General features: G+C 41.7%; 1 protein-coding gene across 3 annotated transcripts in view; it reads left to right on the forward strand.

Annotated features, from left to right (window-relative positions):
* Positions 1–24,517, forward strand: part of smad3b (SMAD family member 3b) — a 123,673-nt gene extending 99,156 nt beyond the window's left edge. For all 3 annotated transcript variants that reach the window (XM_043677172.1, XM_043677171.1, XM_043677173.1), the window contains 4 exons: positions 7,123–7,335; positions 11,646–11,783; positions 12,874–13,018; positions 17,939–24,517. In XM_043677172.1, the coding sequence (XP_043533107.1) occupies positions 7,123–7,335; positions 11,646–11,783; positions 12,874–13,018; positions 17,939–18,062 (620 nt within the window). In that variant the 3' untranslated portion in view covers positions 18,063–24,517. The remainder of the gene's footprint in view (positions 1–7,122; positions 7,336–11,645; positions 11,784–12,873; positions 13,019–17,938) is intronic.
* The last annotated feature ends 459 nt before the right edge of the window (positions 24,518–24,976 follow it).

Genomic DNA, 24,976 nt, shown 5'->3' on the forward strand with positions numbered 1-24,976 from the left:
CTCTTCAAACTGCTATCGATTTTCTCCACAGCTTGAACAGAGAGGTGGCTTATGAGGGATGCAGCCTTACTGAATTTACCCTGTAGTGTGAATTCATCTATCTTTCACATTCCCAGCTACCTACCCCCCAGGCCAATCCCCCCCCAATTTATCTCTCTGCCCCTTTGGCCCTCAAGCCTCATTCCTGACGAAGGGCTTATGCCCAAAACGCCGATTCTCCTGTTCCTTGGATGCTGCCTGATCTGCTGTGCTTTTCCAGCACTACACTCTCTACTCTGATCTCCAGCATCTGCAGTCCACACTTTCTTCAAAGGAAGTGTGTGTTTAATTTAATAAAACTCTCTGCAGTGTCAAATCCAGTGCTGTTGCCAAAGGTATTATATTTCTATTCGACTTCACTATCTTGGTACTAACATTTTTTTCCATTTTTGTTCCTTCCTCCTTTGAAGTCTAAATCTTATCTTGTACCAAGACCCATTGACTCATCACCTCTTTGCTTTCTGACCTACACTTGATCCCAACCTTGTATTAAGATTCTCACCTTTCAGGTCATGGACTTGCCCTTCCTTTTTTCTGAGATAATGCTCTGAAACCTGTGCACTTCTCCAGTTAAGACTTCTTATGGAATCCCAATTTTCTTTTTTCCATCATTGGTGACCTTGTCTTTAACTGCTTAACCCTGAGCTACAGTTAGTAGTTCTCTCACTTTGAGATAGAATATTGTGTACAACTTCAACTTCAAATACTGAGAACATCAGTCTGAATTATGTTCTCCAGTGCAATAATGTGGGAGTGTACGCTGTCTGAGGGTGCTGTCTTTTGGATGAGATATTTAAACGAAACTCCATCCACCCACTCAGTTGAAGCTTAAATATTCAGAAGCTCTACTTAAAGATGAGTAGGAGTGATCTTTCAAAATTTATCCCTCAGTTGACACCTCAAACCTCAGTTAGGATCTAGAAGGAACTTTCTCTGTACAAATTTGAACACGTTGCTCAAATTACACTTCCGAAAACACATCAGAATCTGTCCAACTTTTTCTTCTGCCCGTGGTTTTGAAAAGTGGCATGGAAATACAAGTTAGTCTTTATTTCTTCTATCTTTCTAATTGTGCAACACAAACACTGTCTTGTCTGACAGTGCCCAGTTTAACAGAGACTGAAGTTGGAAGCTGTGGCCTTGGCACAAACTTGTGTTGCATTTCATTTGCTCATATCAGGATGAGTTGACAGGGTATGCCTGAGAGTTGGTGTTTTTCAAGTGACCAGAAAATCGAGAGAGGTTGGAAGTTCACGTCCGGGTCACAGAGTTTACTTTGGCAGCTGGCCTACAGTTTAAGCTTTGTTTGCCTGTCATGACTCAATGCTGCTACAGTGCATCGTCCCACGGTGAACAAGAGACCGTTGTTTGATGTTGAACAGCAGCGGCTGAAGGGAGACGTTTCAAGGCAGCCCTGTATTTTACCAACCGCTGCTGGGCAGGGCATGTTGTCTGAGAACTGTTGCTTCCAGCAATGTAAATGCACCAAGTCTGTTTAATTGACATTTGAGTTAAAGGTATAGTGCATGTTGACATGGGGAAATTCGTATTTCAAACTCCACAATGTCAACAAAGAGTAGTGTGTAGTTTGGAGGTTCCTCGATTTAGTTGCTGCCCCAGTAACTTTACAGATGAACATGAACTCCAGCTTGATTGTTGGACTTTATTGAGTTGGTTGCTATCTATGAACTTGGCATTGCTGTATGCTGATCCAGCCTGGAAAGTACATGTTTGTAGATGTTTGGTAGGACAGGGTCCAGCTCTATTGTTGCCCTCTACTTGCAAACATTCGCTGTCTTTGTGTTGCACTTGGAGAAGAGCCGCTTGAATTGGATGGTTCCCTAGTGAGACTGATGGACATTGTCAAACCCATGGTACATCCTACCTGACAACACTGTGATGTTTTGACATCACTTAGACTACAGCTGTTCAAGAAAGTGTCTTGGTGCCCTCAATGAGGGGTGGACAATCAATGCTGGCTTTATTTTGATTAATTCTGAGTGTCTCACTGGCTAGGCCAACATTTATTGCCCATTCATAATTGCCCTGAAAAAGGTGGTGTTCAGCAAATGGTTAGAGAGGGAGTTCTGGCATCTTGACCAAGTGACAGTGAGGAGCATTGATAGAGTTCCAAGTCAGGGTACTGTGTGACTTGAAGGGGACCTTTTCAGATGGTGATGTTTCCATATGTCGGCTGCCCTGGTGTCTGTAGGTGGTTGAGGTGACAGGTTTGGAATGTACTGTCGTAAGAATCTTGGTGAATTGCTGCCATAGTGCATCAGTGGTAAAGGAAATAAATGTTAAAGAGGCCAATCTAGTGGACAGCTTTGTCATGGATGGTGGCAAACTTTAGTGTTGCTGGAGCTACAGTCATCTGGGCAAGTGGGGAGTATTCCACTACATTCCTGACTTGTGCCTTGTAAAAAGGTTTTAGGAGTTCAGAAGTGACTGACCAATCTCTGGACCTGCCTTTGTAGCCACAATATTTTAAATGCTGGTTCGGTTCAGTTTCTGGTCAATGATAACCCCCAGTAAGTTGATAATGGGGTGGGGTGGGGGGGGGGGGTTCAACAATAGTTATGCCATTGAATATCAAGGGGAGATGATTGGATTCTCCCTCACGGAGGGTGATTATTATTTGGTATCTCTGTAGTACTTGTCACTCATGTTTTTTGAGACGAATATATTTTTGTAGATTTTTTTTAGTTGGATTTTTGTCTCTTCCAGGAGATTACCAAATTTTGGGTGTAGTGAAGAATGAGATTTTACAGAAATCTGGTAACTACGCCAAATAGCTTGTGTGGATTAGAGGATCTTTACCTGTCCTTGACTGCACTCGAATCAACTGGTTGGATGAGCATAGAATCCAATATTGTAAGATCTTAGCTTTCCACTTTGATGCCCAAATACTGGAGAGAGAACAGAGGTTAGGGCTGATATTGTTCTCATTTCCATGACCTAAGGGTTTGAGGAACAGATGAAACAGTTACCGTCTAACTTTGTGCTGAGCAGGAATGGAATTGATCTGATATGATAGCTTTATAGCATATGGGGTACTCTTTGTACTCTGGGTCTCCCAAGAGCAGGTATAGCAACTTGAAACAATCTGTGTTCACTGGGGATTCTGAGATGGTGACTAGCTCTTGCTGTAGTGAGTAGAAATATTGCAATTGCGTGACATGTGAGATGGGCACCCAGCGAATCAGAGGGGGGCAGTGTGGGGCAAAGCAGGGTAACCTGAACTCCACTTGGAACTAGATGTCTGACTTTTTGGAGCTAGCTGTCAGGAAAGTTTTTAGAGTTGTAAGCTACCGTGGAAAATGCCATTTCCCCACTGTGCCTTATGGGGTGGAGATGCTAAATGTTCAGATATTTAATGAACCTTCATCTGTAGCATACAACAAACCGTTTAAGGTGCAGAATCCTAGCCTTCTCACCAACCTGAACTGATCTGAGACTGTTTGTGGGGAGACGGCCTGAGGATCAGAAATTTTAAAAGTATTCCAAAATTGTTCAGATGTATTAGAAATACCATTTGCAGCTTGCGTGTTCTCCTGAGACCCTGCCACTCAGTCCCCATTAGCTGTTACTCCTGATAAATAATATGTCATGCCGAACGTTTATTGTATTTGTGGTGGTTATTTATATTTGATTCGAGCACATCCCTTGTTATCCAGCTGTCAACACATTAATATAGTTCCGTTTGAAATAGACTACCACTCTCTATTTTTTGTTGAATTCTGTTTCCTATTTGGACCTCCTTATTCCTGCTGTCCTTCCACCTCAGGCTTGCTACAAACTCATGAGCCTTTGCTGTGGAGCTGAGTGACCGTGTTCTGCTGGTCCCGGTGGAGATAAGAGGGAGATGGTAGAACAGTGGTAATGTTACTAACCCAGTAATCCAGAGGCTTTAAGTAATCCTCCAGAGTGCCATTTAAATACTATCATGGCAGCTGGGTGAATTTAAAATATATTGAATTTGTTAATCTGGAATAAACTGCTAGTATCCTCAGTCATGACTGGTAAAAACCCATCTGCTTCACTATCCTCCTTCAGGGGAGAAAATCTGCCATACGTAGTGGCTCTGCCCTACATGTGATTCCAGTCCCACAGCCCTGTTAGATGGTCCAGCATTTCACTCAGCTATGTCAAATCACTGCAAGCGAAAAGAGCAATGAGGAGTACCAATGTATCCATGTACCTAACTGCAGTGGTTCAAGAAGACAGCATACCACCAACGTCTTGAAGGCAATGAGGGATGGGCTATAAATGCATGACCTTGCCAATGATGCTTGTGTCCTATTATAACCTGGTTTTATTGGGGAACTCCTGATCAGTATCCTGAGGCTGTCACTGGGATAGACTTACAGGATTGAGCATGGCCCTTGAAGCTCGCTATCCATCTAAAGAATGGCTGCTCTGGGATAGTATCGAATGGAGAGGCAGGTTGAGAACACAAAATAGAATGCATGTGTGTGCTAAAACTGAATCCAGTATATGTTTAAAACGTAAACAGGAAATATGGTAATGAAATGTGATGACTCAGTAAGCTAGGCAGAAATACTACATTTCCTGTTTGTAACTTGCAACTACAATTCTTCCTTACCATTTATAGCTTGTACTGCAACACTGCAGTGCATCATTGCTAGAGAGTTCGTGGGATATCATTGAATCCCTACAGTGTGGAAGCAGGCCATTTGGCCCATTGAGTCCACACTGACCCTCCGAAGAGCATCTCACCCAGACCTGCTCCTCCCTGTACTCTATGCTTGTAGCCCTGCATATCCCATGGCTAATCCACCTAGCCTACACATCCCTGGATGGGGCAATTTAGCATGGCCAATCCACCTAACCTGCACATTTTTGGACTGTGGGAGGAAACTAGAGCACCCAGAGGAAACCCATACAAAGGTGGGGAGAACATGCAAACGCAACACAGCTGCTAGTGGTGAAATCAAACCTGCGTCCCTGGTGCTGTAAACAGCAGTGCTAACCACTGAGCCACCATGCCACCTTCAGTAACAATGTTAAAAATCACACAACACTAGGTTATAGTCCAACAGGATTATTTGGAAGCACTAGCTTTCGGAGCACTGCTCCTTCACAAACAACCACCTGATGAAGGAGCAGCGCTCTGAAAGCTAGTGCCTCCAAATAAACCTGTTGGAGTATAACCTGGTGTTGTGTGATTTTTAACTTTGTCCATTCCAGTCCAACACCGGCAACTCCAATTCAGTAACAACATACCTCAAATTTTCTTTATTCAGAAACTGGTGACTCTGTGTGATGGGGTTTAAATATCAGCTGGGTTTACTGCTTCTGAATGCTGTCGGACAACATATTTGTTGACATTGGGTGAGTGTGCGCAAACAAGTGTGTGATTGTGAGTGTGTGAATGTGCTCCTGACTCTTGTGTTTGCTACCCCTACCCCCACTACTGACAAGCTCAGTTCCTAATGGGCAAAAAGTAGTCTTTTTAAAATTTTCTCTCATTGATATGGGTTTCATTGATGCTGTGCCAGTGTTTAATACCCCTCCTTAATTGCCCTTGAGAAAGTGGTGGTGAGCTGCAATAGTGCATTTGGTGTAGAAGCAACCACAGTGCTGTAAGGAAGGTAGCTCATCTTCAAGATATTGTTGGCCGGCCCAACTGTACGTCAGTGAGAATCTGTGCTTTCTGAAGAGGCGATATGGAGGGAGAGCTTGTAGGAAGGCATCCATTGTTCTGGAATTAAGAGCTTTTACCTTTAAATGGGGATCACCTGTTCCGCTGGGAAGTTGTTCTGCAACGGAGAACAGCTGTTCATTGAATTGTGGTGTCTGTGTATGAGGGAGATGGAGAGGTGTCTGAGGGAGCAAGATTGAGAGGTGTGAGTGTGAGAAATGTGGAGAGGTGCATGTCTATAGGAGAAAGTGAGGACTGCAGATGCTGGAGATCAGAGCTGAAAATGTGCTGCTGGAAAAGCACAGCAGGTCAGGCAGCATCCAAGGAGCAGGAGAATCAACGTTTCAGGCATGAGCCCGAAAGAAGGGCTCATGCCCGAAACGTCGATTCTCCTGCTCCTTCGATGCTGCCTGACCTGCTGTGCTTTTCCAGCAACACATTTTCAGGCGCATGTCTATAGGAGGGTGTCTGTGTGGGTGTATAACTGGGTGTAAGAGAGTGAGTGAGGTGTGTCAGATGGTGTACAAGAGAATTTAGTGCAAGATGTGTAAGTGAGGAAGAGTTCCTTTTCAAAGTTTGGGTGAAGATTTGTAGCTCGGGCGCTCGTTGTTGTGGTTCTGTTCGCCGAGCTGGAAATTTTTGTTGCAAACGTTCCGTGTGTGTGTGTGTGTAGCTGGGTGGTTGGAGTGTGAAATGAGTTAGCAAATGGATATTTTACGTGTCAAACGTCCCATGAACACACTTTTGAAGATGAACAGGAGAATTCTCCAATGCCGTGGACAATATTTAACCCCAGACTAGCTTAATTAAACAGGTGAATTTGTGAATTATTTCATTGTTTGTGGGATCTTGCTGCACACAAGCTGACCACTCTGCTTTTAGCGCCTTCTATGTTTTCAATGCAGCAGATGGTACTGAGGAGATTTAAAGGGACTGTCCATTGGGATTGTTCACTACGATCAGCAAGGAACAGTCGTAAATTTAAAGTGATCGTGAAATGTTATTAAAGGAGTAATTGGGGGATAAAAAAGTCTTCAAAGAGTTGTGCAAGTGTATAACTTTCTTCCATTAATCAATGCCCACTCCTGAGAAAGGGAATTTGTTGACTGCACTAAATAGGAATAGAGTTAAGTAGAAGGGAGAATGGAATTGGTCTGGATAACTTGTGGATTTAGAGACTGGATGGGATGAATGGTCTATTTCAAAATAATCTGATAGTGATACTTGGAGATCTTGTGCTATTTGTGTACCAGCTTCCTGATGTTGAAAGTGAGTCCTAGTGATAGTGAGAATCGTAGTGCAATCGATGGTGCCATCAAGACATTTGGTAGAGTTACAACAAATGGGCTTGGAAGGAGAAAACCAACAAGTGTAGCCTCTCATTGTACAATCTGTTATTTTGTTCTTCTCTTTTGCAGACCTGCAGCCAGTCACCTACTGTGAGCCAGCTTTCTGGTGCTCCATCGCTTACTATGAACTGAACCAGCGAGTGGGAGAGACTTTCCACGCTTCACAGCCTTCTCTCACTGTCGACGGTTTTACTGACCCATCAAACTCTGAACGCTTCTGCTTAGGGCTGCTGTCGAATGTGAACAGGAATGCAGCAGTGGAGCTGACAAGAAGGCACATTGGTAATACACCATACCGCTATTGTGATTCCTCTTCCTCATACGCTTAGAATGATGTCCTCAAAACTCAACACCTAGATGTTGCACATTGACAATGCCTCATTCTAGCATACCCTTGACCAACCATCACTCCCACCTACTTACATCAATTTGAGCTCATCCCAAAACTCTGCTGTCTGTATTCTGACTGCACCAAGTCCCAATGGCCCATTACCCCCTGAGCTTAATGACCTGTATTAGCTTTTGCTCCAGCACCACTGGGATTTAAAAATTCTCAACCTGTTGTTTAATTCAACTCTGCGACATCACGCCATCTTATCTCTGTAACCGTCTCCATCCTACAGCATTCCTGAGATTACTGCGCTCCTCCAGTTCTGACCTCTGAACATTCCTGATTGCTTTTCTTTCCACCAATAGTGGCTGTGTCTTGAACATAATAACTCAAAACTTTGCAATTCCCTCCCTAAACATCTTCACCTCTCTATCTTTCATTCCTTCCTTTAAGTCTTCCAGTAAAACCCACATCTTTAATCAGACTTTTGATCACCTGTCCCTCATATCCCCTTGTACAACTCAGTGTAATCGTCTGATTACACCCCTACAAGGGGCACAGCCACCAACGGTGAGTGATTAAAATCGGTCACTCACAGGAGACCAGAACTGGAAGACCATAAGGATTTCAAAGGTTCAAAGAGCTGGAACAGATATAGGTCAAAAATCCGTCAGTCACCATTGGGATCATGGTAGAAGAGGTCACGCATTCTCCATGGAATGTTTTGCTAGATTGTAGTTGTATGAATGTGGGTTGTACTTGTAACACACTCTTATGTGTTGCCTTGGAAATGCTATAGGGTGGATTCACACTTCACTTTCGGTGGTTTCAGCTTTGCACCAATACTGTTCTGAGACTATAAATTGTTATCAAAGCCTGACTTTGATCCCATGAGTCATCAGAGTGAGGTTCCTCGTTTGAAGAATCTTGTTCTTCTTCTCCATGGTAAAGTAAGGCAGTGCCTCTGGCCAAACTCGTGATAATTGTAGTTGGAGCAAAGGGAGGCCACCTCCCATGGATTGTTCCTGCTTTGCATCATATTCGTCACCACCATATTCTGCCAACATTTATGTGGTTAGCGCTAGTTAAACAAGACATAACCTGCTGAAATGATCATTCTTACAATAAAAGACAGAAGGATGTTGAGAAACTTGAAAGGGTTCAGAAAAGATTTACAAGGATGTTGCCAGGTTGGAGGATTTGACCTTGTAGGGAGAGGTTGAATACACTGGGGCTGTTTTCCTGAATAGGCATTGGCGGCTGAGGGGTGAACTTATAAAATCATGAGGGGCGTGGATAGGATAAATGGACATGGTCTTTTCCCTGGGATGGGGGAGTCCAGAACTAGTTGCATAGGTTTAGGGTGAGGGGGGAAAAATTTAAAAGGGACCTAAGGGGCAACTTTTCCAAACAGAGGGTGGTACGTGTATGGAAATGAGCTATCAGAGGAAGTGGTGGAGGCTGGTACAATTACAACATTTTAAAAGGCATCTGGATAGGTATATGAATAGGAAGGGTTTAGAGGGATATGGGCCAAGTGCTAGCGATTGGGACTATATTAGGTTAGGATATCTGGTCGGCATGGACGAGTTGAACTGAAGGGTCTGTTTCTGTGCTGTATATCTCTGACTCGATGACCTATAATGTAGAGATGGATCTAGTGGGTTCCACTCCAAGACTTCAGTGGGTAAATGCATGGCACATTCCCAGGTTTATTTGTCAGTTTGTTTTGAGTAACCAGAGATTTTCATTCAATAGGCTCGCTAGAATGAACCCATCATATTTCCACTTTAAGATCTGAAAGCCAATACAATCAACCAACATTCCTGCTCCTGAAGGATTTGCATAATGTGATCACCAGAAACCTAAATGTTGTGTTAGTTGAGGCTGCAGTCAGCTGTGATGAATTCAATTGTTAGCAGCCTGACACTAGCTGTCCAGAGCCGTACATAAAAAAAAATGACCTATTGGCTGAGGTGGTAGGGTGAGGGGAGGGCACCGGAATACATGGGTATATCTCCCTGCAAGAGCCAGGTAGGTGGGTGGAGAAAGCTAAGAGCACAAACAGCATTGCAAATTCCATTTTTCTCTGTAAGGATTGCTGCCACTATTCCATATCTCCCAGTATGATAGCAACTGGAATATCATTGAGATTTTCAAAGAAGTGGAAGCTGTTCTCTGACTTAACAGTGAGATGTAGAAAATATCGGTATGTAGTGTTTGCCCACTGTTTGCTGACCTACTTTGGCTCCTGGTTAAGCCATCTCTCCATTTTAAAATGTCTTTCTCCTCCAGCACAACTGCCCTTCTGAGATATCTGTGCATCTCCCAGTTCTGGCTTCTGTGTATAGTGATATCGTCGGTTGCTGTGCCTTCAGCTGTTTAACTTCCATGTTGTATAATTCCAACCCCTCACCCCCAAAATCTATCTTTGCCCTCTGTTCTCTTTGAGATACTTTTGAACTTGATAATGCTTCTGTGAAGAGCCTTGGGGTATTTGACTACATTTAAAGGCAGTGTTTATGATTGTGATGTTGTTGTTTCACACCGGCACCACTGATTCTGTACTGTTGTTTGTTGTGGCCGAGCAAGCCGCTTAGCTGAACCAAATTGCTTTCAGTGGTTCAACAGGGTGGCCCACCACTATATTTTCAAGGCAACTAATGATGGACGATAAATGTCAGTCTGGGCAGCAATGTCCACATATGCCCAAATGAAAATAAATTCTCTCAGTCAATATTTGAACAAGGACAGTGAGTTTTCTGGATTCCTCACCAACATTCTTCATTAACCAATATCTCCACAAACAGACTGGCTCGCTATTTAATATGTAAATGCAAGCTCAGTTTTTCTGCTTGCCACCTTGTTAAAGTCAACTGCAGGAACCAGTCTAGTCTAATTTTTAAACATGGGATTGTTTCACTAAGTTCCATTAAGGGAAGACACCTTTGCTCTGGCCAGCATTCATAGAACATAGAACAAAGAACATTAGTCGTGACTTTTTAAAAATCTTGTAATTTTACAAGTGCTGAGTGGAGACAACCTGGGAGGAAGCATTTTGTAGTGTGCAGAATTCCTCCTGAAGACAGGCAGAGAATTCTTCATTAGCTTTCCTGTTTTATAATGTTGCAAAGCACAAAGTTATGCTTTTGTATAATTAATAAATGCAAAGTGCTGAGAAACTCAGCAGGTCTGGCAGCATCTGTGGAGAGAGAAACTGAGTTAATGTTTCTAGTCCATCAGCAGTCTGAAGAGTTGTACTGAACTCAAAACATTAACTGTTTCTTTTTCCATAGATGCTGCCAGTCTTGCTCATTTTCTCCAACATTTAACTTTTATTTCACATTTCCAGCATCTGCAGTATTTAATTTCAATTTGTTGTACAGGTTAATTGACTAAACTTTCCCATTAAACACACATTCACCAGCGCTGATCAATTAGTAATTATCAGAATTTGAATTCTGTAGCTGAAACATCATGAGGCCAAGGCATAAAGTTGATTATTAAAAGTGACAAGTTATACCTGTCTCTGACTTGGGGAATGGTCAGGTAGTACTTAATACCTCTTCCTCAACTTTCCCTTTGCAGTTTTTTCACTTTGCAGTTCATCTGATTATGGGATACACTGGCATTTTCTGCAGTAGCTGTGGAGTTGTAGCATCCCAACATTTGTTTTAGCCATCCATTAAATCAACATGCTCAAACATCGGTCAGTTTCTCTGCTTGCGATTTTTACATGCAGTACAGGTATATGTATGTAACATACATTAGCATGGTCCATTCACAGGAAAATGACTGGATTGCCATCTGATGCGTCAGGTTGTGGTCTGATGAACTCACAAATATAGGAGAGATTCTGACTCCAACACAGATTTTGACCCCATTTCAAGTGTATATTTAAGGTATTGGGGCAGATAGAATTTACCTACCTTAGAACAAGATAACATGTACGCTCCAACTTAGGACATTCCAGCAGTTCAAGGCCTGCATTGTGGCACATTAAAGACTTAATTTTTGTTTTAAAAATTGCAGGCAGCATAAGTGTTTTTATTTCTTATCTCATTTTGATTCCTTTCTGGTGCTTTCCAAATACTTAATGATTATACTTTTCGCAAGCTTGAGTTTGCGAACAGAGCCATACTGTTTGATGCAGCCGGGTTCTTTAAGGACACACTGCTTCACATGGATGAATGCTGAAAAAGGCCATGTGTTTTGTCTTTGTTTTTTGACTGCTGATGGTTATGTATCCTGTCCATTTCAGGCAGGGGAGTCAGGCTATACTACATTGGGGGAGAGGTCTTTGCTGAATGCCTGAGTGACAGCGCCATCTTTGTCCAGAGTCCGAATTGCAACCAACGTTACGGGTGGCACCCTGCAACTGTTTGCAAGATCCCGCCAGGTAACACAATGGAATGGTTTTCATATGGTGCTGCCTGTTACACCCAAAAGTTTGTTTTCTTGTTTAAGCTGGGAAAAGGAGCACTTTCTATTAATTGTATTTCCTCGTCATCTATTCATCTCTACTTGCTTAGTAATATGATCTGACAAGTTCATGTAGCCCTTACTGAGGCTTGCTGATTAAGGCAGCCATACAGTCGGCTGTGGAACAGTCTGTTGTGCCACAAGAGCTGCCTGTTCTTTGTAAAACGCCTGTGACGTTGGATCACCTGGAAAGCATAACCAGGGTCAACCACCCTGAGTATCAAGAGGGAATAATTAGTGCAAGTGTAATTCAAAGACACAAATTACCCCCTAATTTGTGATGAGACTGGATTCACAACATACTGTAAACTTTGTGGTTTCTGGTGCACTCACTAATGGATCTGTTGCAAACTACTGATCAGACACGGTGGCTCAGTGTGCTGCCTCACAGTGCCAGGGACCCAGGTTCGATTCCTGCCTCGGGCGACGGTCTGTGTAGAATTTGCACGTTCTCCCCGTGTCTGCATGGGTTTCCTCCCACAGTCCAAAGATGTGCAGGTTAGGTGAATTGGCTGTGCTAAATTGTCCACAGTGTTAGGTGCATTAGTCAGAGGGAAATGGGTCTGGGTGGGTTACTCTTCGGAGGGTCGGTGTGGACTTTTCGGGCCAAAGAGCCTGTTTCGGCACTGTAGGGGAATCTAACAGACATTAAATTTAAAGACAGATGGTTTGACAATTTATGCCATTGAGTAACAGATTCCCAGCAGACTGGATTCAGATGATTTTTGAGTAGAATAATGGTTCCCTAAGAGTAAACTATGGATGGAATTTAATCAAGGGATTTGTTTGGTGCCTTACAGGAATAACAGTCACCCAGGACTGAGCTATGAGTTGGCACTTAATCAAAAGGTTTAGAAGGTTTGAATGGGTAAACACAAGTACTTGGCAGGGAGGTACGTGCTAGAGTCAGGGTGGTGGGGATTGGAATTTTGTGGGAGGGAAATGGCAGTTTTTTGGCAAGTGATGTGCATGCTGATCTGCAGTGGGTTTGCTCTCTCCCTCGACAGGATGCAACCTCAAGATCTTTAATAACCAGGAGTTTGCAGCCTTGCTAGCTCAGTCAGTCAACCAGGGCTTTGAAGCAGTGTACCAGCTGACCAGGATGTGCACGATCCGAATGAGCTTTGTCAAAGGCTGGGGAGCAGAATACAGGTATCGTTTACAATGTTCAATACCTGATGTATCTTAGCCTTTTTATAACAATGTGCTTTGGCAGTGGAGGGAGTTGGTGCTTCAAGTGCTAATGGTTATGTGATTAGATTTGTACATCTTGCAGCTCAAGAAGGAGTCTCAGTGCTTGTTGAAGAAAGCAGTTGAGGTGTTTACACCCCAGTTCCGTTTGAGGGATGGCTGACTGCTTGGAGGTTTTTAGAAAAGGCTGTATTTATAATTGTCAAAGTGTGGTGCTGGAAAAGCACAGCCAGTCAGGCAGCATCAGAGGAGCAGGAGTCAACGCTTTGAGCATGAACTCTTCATCAGGAATGAGGGGGTGGCCGAAGGGGGCTGAGAGATAAATGGGGGGACAGGGACCGGGGGTGGTGGTCTGGGGAAAGGTAGCTGGAAGTGGGATAGATAGATGAAGGTGGGGGGGTGCCACCAGAAAAAGTTCAAAAACTGCAGCCACAATCCCCAAGCTCCAACCTCTGTCCAAGGCCCCAAAGGACCCTTCCACATCCAACAGAGATTTACCTGTATTTCCACACACATCATAGACTGCGTCTGTTATTCCCAAATTGGTCTCCTCTACATTGGAGAGACAGGATACCAACTTGCGGAACGTTTCAGAGAACATCTCTGGGACACACTCACTAAACAACCCCACCGTCCTGTTGCCAAACACTTTAGCTTCCCCTCCTACTTCCCCAAGGACATGCAAGGCCTGAGCCTCCCTACACTGCCAAACTCTCGCCACCTGACGGCTGGAGGAAGAACACCTCATCTTCTGCCTTTGATCCCATGGGGTTGGAGAGCCTCATGTCAATTTCACCAGTTTTCTCATTTCCCTTCTCCCTCCCCCCCCATCCCATCCCAGATCCAATCTTACAGCTTGGCACCACCCTCTTGACCTGTCCTACCTGTCCATCTTCCTTCCCACCTATTCTCTCCACCCTCCTCTCTGACTTATCACCTTCACCCCCACTTTCATCTACCTCTTGCATTTCCAGCTACCTTGGTGCCCTCCAGCCCCACCCCTCTCCCATTTTATCTCTCAGCCCCATTGGGCCACCCCCTCATTCCTGAGGTCGAGCTCATCCTCAATGTCTACTCTCCTGCTGCCTGACCTACTGTGCTCTTCTAGCGCCACACTTTCCAACTCTGATCTCCAGCACCTACAGTCCTCACTTTCTCTCTGTCTTTATATTGTATCCATTATTGTGGTAGGGGTGGCCTTCACAGCTTGCATATTTAACCTACGTGGTAGTTTCCTGAGGATGGAATAGTTTACTGAATGGTTGAATGTATGCTACCAGGGCAGGTTTCACAGTGGAAATCCCCAATAAACCGACACCTTTGCTACTACTAGCAGATAGGATCCAAATATTTATCTTTTTTAAAAAAAGTAGCAGCAACACACAATAATTTTGTTATGCGCCCAAAAGCACTCAATCGACACAACACTGTGCAGTAATGGAGCCTAAACAATTGGCAGCCGTGGTTCAAATTACCCAGGCCCTAAGCTGTAGAATTCTCATGTAATTCTTTCCATCTCTCTCACTCTCCCCCCCACTTCTTTAAAATGTACAAAATTTTAATCACCAGTTCTGATACCTCCTTGAATGACTGTGTCAAATGTTGTTTGATAACCACTCCTGTGATATGCATTGAGATGTAATACTACAATAAAGGCACTGTAAATGCAAGTTATTGCTAAAATAAATAGCCCAGAATATTGACCTAAAGGAACAGATGGACTTGGAGCTGTATGTGCACAAATGTGACACCGTCCTGTCAGCGCACCCGATTGGAGGATGTTAATTTCATCAGCATTTTAAAAAATTCATGCCAGTCTTTTGAGGAAAGGGGGAACCGCTTCTGCTAAATTAAACTGTAATTTTGCACAGTAATGTCTCTAAATTAGCGCAGTAATTCAAGATATATATTTTCTTTTGCACATTCATGTTTAGCAGACAGGAGGGACAGCAACAGCTCTGATTTGCCTCTGATTAGCAACTCCCACCCACCCTCCAAATCACCAGATGTTTAGAGACTTTGCTGATTCTCCCCACATTCAAATAACAGCCAAACTCGAGAGCGTTGGCTCCCATCCAGTTAGATAATCACAACCAGATGCTAAATGTATAAACACACACACTCTATTAGGACTGAGAAGTTGGGAAGGGGTGTTGTGGTGGCAAATAAAAAAAACCATTAATTTTTTTTGTCTTGTATGTAAATTCATCATTAACTGTGAGGAAGTTTGCCCCAGTTTTCTGCTTTGTCCTTTCTCTGTCCCATGTTAACCCAAATTGATCTTTCTAGTTGCGTTTTTTAAAAGTCTAATTTGGATATTCAGTTGAAGTCAACTCTGTGCAAGACAGTAATTTAAAATCTAATATTGAAGCATTTTCTTTAAAAACAAAATAATGAATTTTCCTAGCAATATTTGCATGGTGGCTCAGTGGTTAACACTGCTGCCTCAGCACCAGGAACCTAGGTTCAAATCCAGGTTCGGGTGACTGTCTATCTGTGTGAAGTTTGCACGTTTTCCCCGTATCTACATGGATTTCCTCTGGGTGCTTTGGTTTCCTCCCGTAGTCCGAAGATGTGCAGGTTAGGTGGATTGGCTATGCTGAATTGCCCTTACTGTACGGGGATGTGCAGGCTAGGTGGATTAGTCATGGGAAACGCAGGATATACAGGAACAGAGTAGAGCGATGGGTCTGGGTGGGATGCTCTTCTGAGGGTCAGTGTGGACTCGATAGACCAAATAGCCTACTTCCACACTGTAGGGATTCTGTGATTCTATGTTGTTGCTTTGCCCACATCTCAGATCACTTTTCCGGTCTCCAAATCTCTCGTCCTCTGGAACCATTGTCTTAATTTGTTTTTAAGCCTCCCATTTTCTTGTTACCTTTGAAATGCTGCTGTCAAAACTCTGGAGTGGAACTTCATTTTCTCCTTACTCAGTGAGAAAAATTAACACAAACTACCTTTGAAAGTGCCAGGAGCTATCTCTCCCTATGTGAGAAACAGTGCAGCAATGCATGTTGCTACTAATGCTGCTACCTTAGATGACCTTCTGAGTAAAAGACAATTTGATTTAGTTTGTGATTGCTCTGTAAAAGCCAGAACACTTCAGATCAGATTTCATGCTGAGTTAACTGATCACGGAAACACATGTTGGGAGGCATTACAGCGGGCCCAGGGCAAGTGAGTGGACGATAGTAAAGTTGGCTCTGACTTCTGATTCTGGCTGCAACATTGGACAAGGCCACACCATTTTGCCAGTTTGTATTCAGTGTTTTGCCTTGTGCAAATGGGCTGACTACTTCTCAAAGAAATGAGTGTGTGACATGTGCAGGTCATAACTCAATAAATTGAGTCAGACCAGATCTGGAAAATAAGATGGTTGCACTATCAAGGAATGGTAGTATGTGTGTTGTATGTAGCACTGTCACATAAATAGAGCACTGGATCTCTCAACACTTTCAGCTCGTGTTGTATTGAAAAATTTCCCTTAACTCATTCCTGGAAACAAAAGAAGCCAGACACTGTGTAATTGAAAGGAGGGAGCACAGGATCAAACACCTCATCAGAACTTAATCAATTTTGATGTAAGGGATCCTTTGGGAAGAGCAGGTAAAGTGAAGTTCCACAGGACTGCTCAAAGACCTGGTGTATTGGCTAATATTGACATCTCTAGCAGCACCATTAAATACTAATCATCTTATTACATATTTTTTTTGAAAGAATACAGTAAAGTGGCTATCCTATTCAATTTCATAGTAAAAGTCATGCAGCCCCAAGACAGAAGATAATTCAACAGGTAATGTCTAAACATAAAGAGTCACACTGAAGGCACAGTGTTGCAAGGTTTCCATGCCTGTGGCCGTAGGTGTTGGAAGACCAACAAAGCAGACTTTCTGAAAGAAAAGCGATGTGGGTCTCTTACCAGCTCTCATATTGCTGGTAGTATCTGTTGTTAGCTGTTTCCCCCAGTCCTTTGCTTTGGATCTTAAAATCATACCAGTCAATTTCCCTGATTCTACAACAAACTGAGATTTTTGACTTTTTCATTTTGGCAGATAATATCTGATAACATTCCTCTAACTGCAACTTGAAAAACATGAATATAATGTGGTTTAGCCATCATTAAAATTTCTATTGTTGGGGATGTTGAAGATACTTTTCATTCAATTAGTATTGAAAAGCATTAAAAAATGCCATTTATAAAGTGTGCTGCATATAGTATTTTCCAGAGTTCAGAAGAATGAGAGTTGATCTCATTGAAACTTACAAAATGATTAAAGGGTTAGACAAGGTGGATGTAGAAAGGATAGTGCTGTTGTTGGCGGAGTCTAGAACCAAGAGCCAAGTCTGCAAATAAAGAATAGGCTATTTAGGACTGAGATGAAGAGAAATTTGTTCACGCAGAAGGTGGGGCATCCTTGTTATTCTCTACTTTAGATGGGTGTGGAGACTTAGTCATTGAGTATGTTCTTCACTCTAAAGACTGGGTACGGGCATCGCGTGAGAAAGTGGTTTGAGATGGATATCAATCATGATTTAGAATAGCAGAGCACATGTTAGGAGCTGAATGGCCTGCCATTATGTTCCTTTTCATGCCTTACAACACCAAAAGTATTTTAAACTTAGTGAGGTACTTGGAGTGTGGTCAGTAATGTGGTAACTTGTCTACCAATTTTTCCATGTTACGATATATAACATAGTGGTAATGACAATATAATTGGTTTGATTGAGATGTAATGAGTTTATACAAGCAAGACCTGTTGGTGAGAACTGATTCCTAAGTATCAAAGTTAAGCTTCCTTATCGAATGGGATAGAACATGTTCCCCATTTCTTCAAAAATAAGGTCCAGGTTAATATGACTTGCCTTTTATCTCTATAGACGCCAGACAGTGACCAGTACTCCCTGCTGGATTGAGCTTCACCTGAACGGACCTCTGCAGTGGCTGGACAAAGTCCTCACCCAAATGGGATCACCAGCCATTCGATGCTCAAGCATGTCGTAAAAGGTTGGATTTATCTCAGGGAAGACACCTGCCAAATCTTACCAGTCGAGCTATAGCTTTTAATTTATAGAAATGTAATTCATTATCATCATCATCAACAAAACAACAACAACAACTGGCTTCTTCTGCAGTGATACCAGGTATCATCATTGCCACTTCCCATGATAACTGTAAGCACTTTCTGTGGCAATGTTGTTGGGAAATAGTTACAAGGGAAAACCGCATAATGATTGAGAAACAAAGGAAGAAAAACATGAATTTTTCATTTGTTTTCTACTGGAGAAAAGACTTTCACCCTGCTACCAGATGGCAAATTTGTCAGTGGTTGTTTTGTGCCAACTGTAGATCTGACCATTTTGTATTATTGACTACTTTAATGTCCTGTCTCTAGAACTAGATTGAATAGTACAGTTGCCTAGAGACCGATTGATCTCTCTCTCTCTAGTTTTTATTTTTTACCATCCTCCTGAAACTATTGATGGTTGCACCAGGGAAGAAGGTCCGTTCCTGCCTGCGATTACCATGGTAACTTGAGCCATTTTTTTTTATACTCAGAAGAGAGAAACTATCACAACTGTTCTGTTCTGATCAGCCCATTCTCTCAAAACTCAATGGCTTTGAGCCCACAATGGGTCTGCAGGCTCTATCACTGTATAGCACCAATTGTTGGGGATTGGAGAATGGAGCTGTCCTTCCCAGAGCATATTCTCATCATCAATGTACTGGAAGCTTGTGATTTCCTTTTTTCCTCTCTGTCAGTTCCCATTTTTCCTATTGTGTTTATATTTTGTATTATGAAAGTTTGACTTGTACATTGGCCACCTGCTTTTGCTTTCTAGTCGGAGTTGAAACAGATTTTGAGCACTTGGTTATAGCTGGCAGCGGTTATTTTTGAATAATCCAACCCCTCTGCTGATAACTTTTCATTGGATTTGATACACCGCCTGGGATTTTTTTTAAATGGCGCTATATAAATGCCAGCTGTGGAGATGTGTGTAGCATCCAATGTTAATTTTCTTAACCCAACTCTAATTGCCCCCAAAAAACAAAAAATTGGGCCCTGCCTCAGAGCTGGCTTGCTGTGTTCTTCCAGTCTCCTGCATGCCTATCATTGCTGTCTGTAACATTTAATGCCTGGAAAAATGTGGCACTGAGTTGCACTCAAAAAGGCTTATGCAAACCAAAATGATGTTGACTGAAGTGGTTAGTTCACAATAGGTGACTTTGGATGATTTTCCCCTGGGATATTCTATTACTGGGGAGAGGAGTGGGGTAAGGCAAGGAGGAACTGTGTTGTGATTGCAAACACACTCCATCCTTACTCAATGATGAGGTAGCATTGTTACCCACCTAGGCTCCCACTACTTGGACAAGGAAATAGATAAACAACAATCTGTGGAACTGCATCCTTGAAACAGTCCATGTGTGCATGAGGAGGAGAAACAAATGCAGCAATTTATTTTGACGGTTTTCTAACTTGCTGCCTTAGTAGTAATTGTTTATAATTTTCTGTTTTTGTTTCTGAAGGGGTCCAATTCAAACTTACAACAAAAGCTAAATTACCATCATTTGACAGTGAGACTCTGACTGAACTGAAACAATCAATATATTCAATTAAATATATATTTTAAATGGTAAAGCATAGTTTCGGTTTAGCTGGAGTGTACACATGTTGTAATCCATGCTATTGTCAGTGTATCCTCGTCTAATGGTGGTAATTCCTGCTCCTGGACTGGAACTTGGAAGTTAGAAATGCAAATCTCAATCTGACACCTGCTGCTGATGCTAACTGATGCTTCTTCTTTTCTCTGCAATGGGGTATGGGAACCTCACTTTCATTTTTATGTTAATATTTCTACTCCAAAGACAATGTTAAATGATTCTCCTCCCCTGTAATCTCACTGGAGATTGTTAATCTATGAGTATAGAGAATTATTTCTCTATCACAATAAGTTATATATTCTCTGTGTAAGCATCACTGGATGCCAATACAGAGGGGAAACTCTGACATTTGTCTTATGTTAGCTGTAAGAAATTCTAGTGTTTCAAAAGCAACTTCTTGAGCTGAGGTCAGCCTTACAGCATTGGTCAGGGAAATTACCTTCATGACTATCTTTGCTTCTTAGATCACTTGGACTAAAACTATTGGAAGAAGCTATTTACATTCAATATAAGGGTAACAAATGGATCTATAGGGCAATTTATTGTAACAGCTTGCTGTTTGCCTTTGTTTCTTCCATCTAGCCAGTCTTTGTAGCTTTCATCCAACTGCTACCATTTAAAATTTCCCAGTGTTTAATCTCCTGCTCAGACTTCATGTCTTCCTCTTTTGTAAAATGCTCAGATTTTTTTTTTATAGGAGTATAGGTGTATGTTTGCCTACAAATTTACACCTATGTTTGGGGATTAAGTTGGGGTGGGAGGTCAGATTCATTGTGAGCTAGTGTGTGAAGGGGAGTGGGAAGGGGTAAGAATATTCACTATTCATTTTCCACTTTGGTGCTTTGCGTTCTTGGTCCTAATCTTGTGTTCACAGCTCCCTGTCCACACTGAATAGGCATGGAATGTTTCCTGTTCCCTCTGCTGCCTGCAAGGAATCTTTATTTTCAGATCAACTTTTTATTAATTGGAAGCTAGGGATGGTTTGTACATATTTAATAAGATTTACATCAATGTATTCCAAATCAGCAAGCTATAAGGTAATACAAGAAAATCAAGTAACTGACAGACCTGAGACATTTTTATTGATAGATTCATTATGTGTCGGCTTTGCCTGGTTTCGTCAATATTTGCATTCAAGTCCTGCACCAATAGATCATAGCTACGTCGGTACAGTAAGTAGAGTTTGGAGGTACCTACTTTTGGAGGGGAGGTTAAGCAGAGGCTATCTTCATATTCAAAAGTTGTTTGTACCAACATTCCTTGCTTAACTATCACCACAAAAAGCAGATTAAATGGTCAATCACCATGCTCCATGTGGAATGATGAAAATGCAGTGGCACAGCAAAGGATGTCTATAAATACATCATGCAGCATTTCAACTCAACTGTTTTTGGGATACTCAAATTGGCAGCATTGAGGAAAGCTACAAAGCAACTGGGATTGGGATTAAGATCCCAGTTGCATCAGCTGGCGGGAACACCAAGCTCCTGTCTCCCCAGCAGAAAAATCATACGCTTTCAGAGGAACTGAGTTAGCATTCCGGCTCATCTGAGAGATGGATCCACACTGTGCAGCCAGCAGTCAATGTTTGGGGGTGTGCATTAGGCTAACTCTCTCAACCATTTTTCTTGACATCTCTGTAGGAAAAGCAGCTGGCTTCAATTCTATACCTCCCCTTAAACTACTGTATGCCTGTCACAGACATTTCCATGTGTTGTTTTTTTTAAGCAGCTGGTAACACTTATTCTTTGTGGAGGAAAATTCCAGCCCTGATTAACTGAGGTTTAAACAGAAGATTGTAATAACTGACCTTTTAGTATAAGTTTTTTTTTTAAAATCATGTAAGTTCTGCTAAGGAGTGGAATTATGCTTTTATTTGAAATAAAAATTAGACAAGATTAAAACCAGTCTGCTCAGGATTTCCTAGGATGATTATCATTGTGACTGCTGTCTAAAAGCTGTGTAGCTGGGGGAGTGAATGCTTCTAAAAACCCCACTAGAAAGTAGAAAATCAAAACACCAGGTTATAGATCAACAAGTTTATTTGGAAGCACTAGCTTTCAGACTTACCTAATGAAGAAGTGATCCAAAAGCTAGTGCTTCCAGATAAACCTGTTGGACTATAATCCGGTGTTGTGTGATGTTTAACTTTGTCCACCGCAGTCCAACACCGGTACCTCCATATCATGCCTAGAAAATAGCACATTGAATTAACATGTTCCACAATGCCGCTCCTTCAAATTATTTAGGGAACTGAAAATTAAAGAATCTCTGAAATGCATTCATAATTTAGTACTGCAATAGCAAAGTACATTAATTACTCACGTGAGTCAGCATCTGTGGAGAGACAATCAGAACCCCTGAAAGGTTATCAACCAGAAATCATCACTCCATTTCTCTCTACACAGCTTAGCTTGAATGGCTGGTTGATTTGTGACAGTGATGCCAATAGGCATGGTTTCAAATTCTGTACCATACCATAAAGGTTCTGCCTTCTCAGCTGTGCTCCTCTCCTGCGGTGTGGTGACCTTCAGGTTAAACCACCACCAGTCATCTCTAACAAAAAAGCAGCCATATGGCCTCTTGGACTATAGTGATTTTACTACTCTACATCGATACTGCCCAGGTTATTTCCAGTATTCTTGGTTTCTAGTTTAGGCATATCCAATATACTGTTCTAGAAAGCTGTAGCTCCAGGCATAAAAACTTTGTAAGAGTCAGACACCCATCATCGTACCTATTACAGTGCAGACTCCATGACTTGTGACTGCAGTTACAGGTAGGCAGTGTAATGCTTACCTTGGAATCTGCTACTTCTCTCAACTAACAGGTATTTGCATTACCTAAACAACAGAAAATACAGGATTGTAACTGTATACATAGAGAAGTCCAAGATTCACCCTGTAACTGTGATCAGAGAATTGGGGAAACACCAGTATACAAACAAAAACTACGAATGACAGTGTTGGCTTAGTTTTTAGATTCCTGGTACTCATGATACTTTTTAAAAGAGAAATCTGTAGTGAAGTCATAACCTGGTTTTTAATCGCCAGTCCACGAATCAAGTATGATTTAGGAGAGAAAGAAGAAATTGCCTATAACCAGGTGCAAATATTAAAAAAATGTGAAATGTTTAAATCTTAATGTCCATACATCTTTAGACATTTATTAGCAAAATGCAAACACCTCAACAACCATCTTTGTACTGTACAGATTGTGTGTAAACTACAGATTATATTCCTGTCTGGTTGGACAACTGAACACGTCCAAATGACTTGGTGCTAAATGAGCTATATGATAATCCCAGCAGGTATATCGTCCAGGGTGTTATCTACGTAAGGGCAGAATTAGGGTATGTTGCTTCCCTCCATCAAGGAACCTATAGTTGAGGAATAAAAGGCATAGCCCATGACACCTCAAACTTGGCCCAGTATATCTGGGAAAACAAGCTCTATGCAGACAAACTACATGTAATTTTTGTTGTTTTAATTAGAACAAAACCTTCTGGAATAGTAATTTGGTAGTACAGAACTCTAGGATTGTTGACAACTGTGTATCACACAAGCCAAAAGATGTTCAGCCCATATCACAAATAAATAATGTGGTTTATGAATTTCAGTGCCAGGGTGATGCTAGGTATATAGGCTATATGTCCAAAAGACTGGTGGATTGTATCAAATAATATCAAAGATATTGAATGTATCCAATCAACCTGTGCTTCTAGAACATTAGAAGTGATTCTGTGATTGGACAACAACAAATTGAGAATAATTACTTTAAAACCAATTTAGGATTTCAGTTGGGCCCACATTGTAGTGCAGATGAACCAACTGGAAGCTAAGTATTAATACACAGGACCCTGTTCTTTATAGACAGAAAGTGTGCATACACTACACCGTTTCAACTCAACAAAATAGGTGACAAGTAGTTTCTTAATTTCTCAGGGCAATGCCTTAGAGTCAAACTGTCTGATTTTAAATTTAAGCAAGGTTGAATGTTAACTGTCAGTCATCATCAAACTGGTGCATTTCCATGGTACCACCTCTACCAATTAAAGTCCACTTACCAGCCAGTCAGCAATCATCTCATACATTAGTTTTTTTTCCCCATTTCAATTGGTATTCCTGTAAATGGTTGAGTTCAAAACAAAAAGCTTTGACAAAGTGTCTTTTACTACTAAAAGGGCATCATATTTTGCAAGATGGATCAAAGCACTATTGAACAGGTTCTGATTGTTGAGGTTTAAATAGAAATCCACTTCAATGGGTCTACTTTGGGATTTTCTCTAGTCTAGCTTGCTTTGTGGTGCAGTGCATCATGGCATAAGGCACCCTCCACACAGCATCTGTGATGCTTACAACAATGGAATAATGATCAATGGAATTTTAAAAAAATTGTCTCATGCTGTGTATTTTTCTATTTAATGAAATGTAATGTGATTCATGCAAGTATGCTTTTTTATTTTACAAAAAGTTGGCAATTGAACATGTGTCCACCATTATTGCTTGCTGTGTACTATTCCACAGATGCAGTTTAGATCGATTAACTTGTGACTCACATTAGCATTTTTTTCAAGTTCTGTAGAGGTACCTTGTGAATCTTTCGAAGTAACATTAAGCTTTTTAGTTCCAGCAGAAAATACTGCATTACTTTCACATTTTACAAAAAAAGGTGCTTTCTTGTACATTGTTTCTGTTTTCTACTTTAATGTTCAGAAATGGCCAAAAATCCTTTTCCATTATGTAAATGTTTCAATATTATTATTAAAGTTCAATTTATCATATTAACCAACAGAAATTGGAGTAATAGTCATTACATAAGCTGTTCATGGATTTAAAAGGAAACCTCTACTTTATAGGAGTGGTGAATAGAACATAGAAAAGTACAGCACAGAACAGGCCCTTTGGCCCACGATGTTGTGCCGAGGTTTAATCCTAATGTAGAATATAGTAACTTAACGTACTCTCCCCTCAACTCACTGCTATCCATGTGCATGTCTAGCAGTCGCATAAATGTCCCCAATGACTTTGCTTCCACACCACCACATTCCATGCATTCTCTGCGTAAAGAGCCTACCTCTGACACCTCCTTTATACCTTCCTCCTACTACTATCTTCAAACTATGACTCTTCATACCAGTTCAATCCTGCCCTGGGGAAAAGTCTCTGGCTATTGACTCTATCTATTCCACTCATTATTTTGTGCACCTCGATCAGATCTCCTCTCTTCCTCTTTTTCTCCAGAGAAAAAAG

The sequence above is a fragment of the Chiloscyllium plagiosum genome, chromosome 36 (genome assembly GCF_004010195.1).
Source record: "Chiloscyllium plagiosum isolate BGI_BamShark_2017 chromosome 36, ASM401019v2, whole genome shotgun sequence".
NCBI classification, from domain to species: Eukaryota; Metazoa; Chordata; class Chondrichthyes; order Orectolobiformes; family Hemiscylliidae; genus Chiloscyllium; species Chiloscyllium plagiosum.